The sequence below is a fragment of the Pteropus alecto genome, unplaced genomic scaffold (assembly GCF_000325575.1).
Source record: "Pteropus alecto unplaced genomic scaffold, ASM32557v1 scaffold603, whole genome shotgun sequence".
In the NCBI taxonomy this organism is placed as follows: domain Eukaryota; kingdom Metazoa; phylum Chordata; class Mammalia; order Chiroptera; family Pteropodidae; genus Pteropus; species Pteropus alecto.
The window spans coordinates 137,843-140,502 of record NW_006433386.1 but is presented as its reverse complement, the minus strand read 5'-3'; the positions used below and the strand labels follow the sequence as shown (position 1 = coordinate 140,502).

The 2,660-nt window shown below is 30.9% G+C and overlaps 1 protein-coding gene across 4 annotated transcripts in view; it reads left to right on the top strand.

Moving 5' to 3' along the window:
- Nucleotides 1–2,236, top strand: part of CD55 (CD55 molecule (Cromer blood group)) — a 23,875-nt gene extending 21,639 nt beyond the window's left edge. For 2 of the 4 annotated variants that reach the window (XR_003045265.1, XM_025044273.1), the window contains 2 exons: nt 203–305; nt 1,186–2,236. Coding sequence is in view for 3 of the 4 variants with exons in the window: in XM_025044273.1 (XP_024900041.1) it covers nt 203–302 (100 nt within the window). In the remaining variant the exon portion in view is untranslated. The remainder of the gene's footprint in view (nt 1–202; nt 306–1,185) is intronic. The other 2 variants (XM_025044274.1, XM_025044275.1) reach the window with 1 other exon arrangement.
- Nucleotides 2,237–2,660: the final 424 nt, after the last annotated feature.

Sequence of the window (2,660 nt, the reverse complement as noted above, 5' to 3'; positions counted from 1 at the left end):
ATAATTTTCCTTCTTCACTTGGTGATCCTTTGTGTTTCTCTTTCAAAGGTTTATTTACTTTTTTTTTTTTAGAAGTTTTGGGTTCGAATGATAAATTTTAGTTTATAAAAAGGATATGATTATAAGAATATTGCTAGTATTGCTTTTTGATTCAAATTAAAATTATATAATTCAATTAGTGTTTTCTTTCTCTACTATTCAGCTCTTATTACACACACGAGAACAACAAAGCATTAAATGTTATGTTTCATAATTTAACTGTGACTGCTGATGCCTCAGAAGTAAGACCTGGTAAATTATAAAAGGTATATGGTTCTATAAAAATCACATTTCTGTGTCTTGCAAAACATCCATCAATACAATTGGCTCAGGATTTATCTGTGACTATTAAAGGATAATAGAGGCTTAAACCTCTATTATTGTTAGTGCTGTTTTTCTTTGTTGAATGAATGACTAACATATTAAGTCTCTCATTAGTATGACATGTCATCAGTTCTCGACTCTTCAGCAGTATGCTCATCATCTCATCCTGTGTTTTCACTCAGTTTATTGTAGTGACTAGATGCTAGCAATGCCACAAATATTTGGAAAAAACAAGAGGTTGATACATTAGGGCTTACAGATAAGAATGTCTTTATTATGACTATTTGCATCATGAGATGATTGGCTTATACTGTATTTGTTTCTCCTTTATGCTTGACAGCTTTTAGAGTTTCTGGTGTTTAGAAAATATTAATATTTGTTTTAAGGTATCTTTTATAATTCCTGTTTATGGATCTTATAAGATATCTTATATTGTTATACGAAATTATTACACGAAGGTAACTTCTTGTAAATAAATGTATCCGTGAAGCTTTGTAGGTGTCTTTTCCACAGGTAGTCGTCAAGGGGCTCTCACTGACTTTTAATGTGAAAGTATCTTAATTGATTCTAACTTGACCACTTGATCGCCAAAACTAAAAAATCTTAAGTGTTACATTTTAGTTGGTGTTGCTATAGCTACTAAACTCTAACTCTGTGCTGACCAAGGTTGCCCATACTCTATAACTTACTAGTTTTGCATTGTTTGGCACCCCAAATTAACCAATTAATTCTTCCTGGTTTATCACATAGTAAATAAAGAATTAATGTTTATCAGCAGTATGTAAAATTATTTTGATTTTGGCTTTTTCTTTTAACTTTCAGGACACACATTTATAACATTGACTGTTTTGTTTATGACGCTAGCAACCATTGGCTAGCTGACTTAGCCAAAGAAGAGATAAGAAGAAAGTACACATGAGTACACAGAATGTTTCTAGTTTTTTATAAGTTTCTGGAGGCATGGACACAACATATGCAGTAGTGCTCTTCATTGTACACATTATTGTTCCTAAGGTGCTTAAGAACGTTAACAAGGTGAAGAGAAAAGAATCTGTCCTGGAATCACATTCTCAATACTCCTATGCTTTTGAAAATAGAAAACTTGCAAGACTGAGAATGATTATTTTTCTAAATGTGAAGGAAAGTGTAGAGATTTGTTCATGCTTAGAAAGTGAGCATGAAGAAAAAGAAAGATGACTCTTTTCAACTAGATATATAATAATGTTTTAACTTACAAAGGAAATTAAAAAGTTAAAAATGTTAATTGGGTTTTGAAAATAAACAAAAATGATGTTGCCCAGTCTCTTTCAAGCAAAATTGCCAAAGAGAGATGAATCTCATTATAAAATAACAATTCTTGACTCTAAGGCATTTTTATCTTATTCCATTAAAATGAGTCTGAATGTGTTGGTAAAATATTTTAAATGAAAAACATGTTAATGATCTAGAGTTGAGTATCTTGGATTAGTTGGTGGCAAAGGAGAAGTATAGAATGAAGAAATAATTTTTTTCTTTGTCACACAGTCACAGACAATTAACTAGGACTTAGCCCCTTGTAAGCTGGATCAGCTACAATTTTAATTTTTGTTTTTAGAGCAATCTCTTTTTGTGTGTAAAAAAGTCCTGTGAAAGGGCAAAAGGATGGAAGGTGTATTGGCTTAATGTTTTAAAAGCATCCAGAGATATAATATTAATATAAGAAAAGATTCTATATTTCTGAAGTAAATTATAAATCTTATTCTTTTGTAATATTAAGATTATATTAATTTATATCAGTGAACACATTGATTTTACATGTATATCAAAAAAGTTCAAGAAGATATGTAAAGAAAAATTTTCCCTAAATGAAATAAATAATTGATCACATTCTTTATCTCATGTGGTATTTGAAATTGATTTTTCTAAATATAAATAAGTTATTTTTATTTATTTTATTATTTATTATTATATATGCCTTCCTTTATTTGATTATTCCCATTACCATACTTCTTTTCTATCTCCAAAAAATAATTTTAAAAACCCTCTTGACCTACATCTACTTCCAACTGCTACACTGTTTCAGTTCCTCTTTCCAGAAAATATCATTGTTAGAATTGACTTTCTTTCTTTCTTTTTTCAGGCAGGCAACCCTTGGTTGACCTCACAGACTGCAAGGAGCTTGTCAACTTACGTTCTCTTATTTTTTATTTTTTATGCCTACAGCACTTGGTCTTCCTAGGTAGTCTCCCATCCAAGTACTAAACAGGCCCGACCCTGCTTCAGGCTTCCATGGACTGTGGCTCCACTAGGGTGTGAAC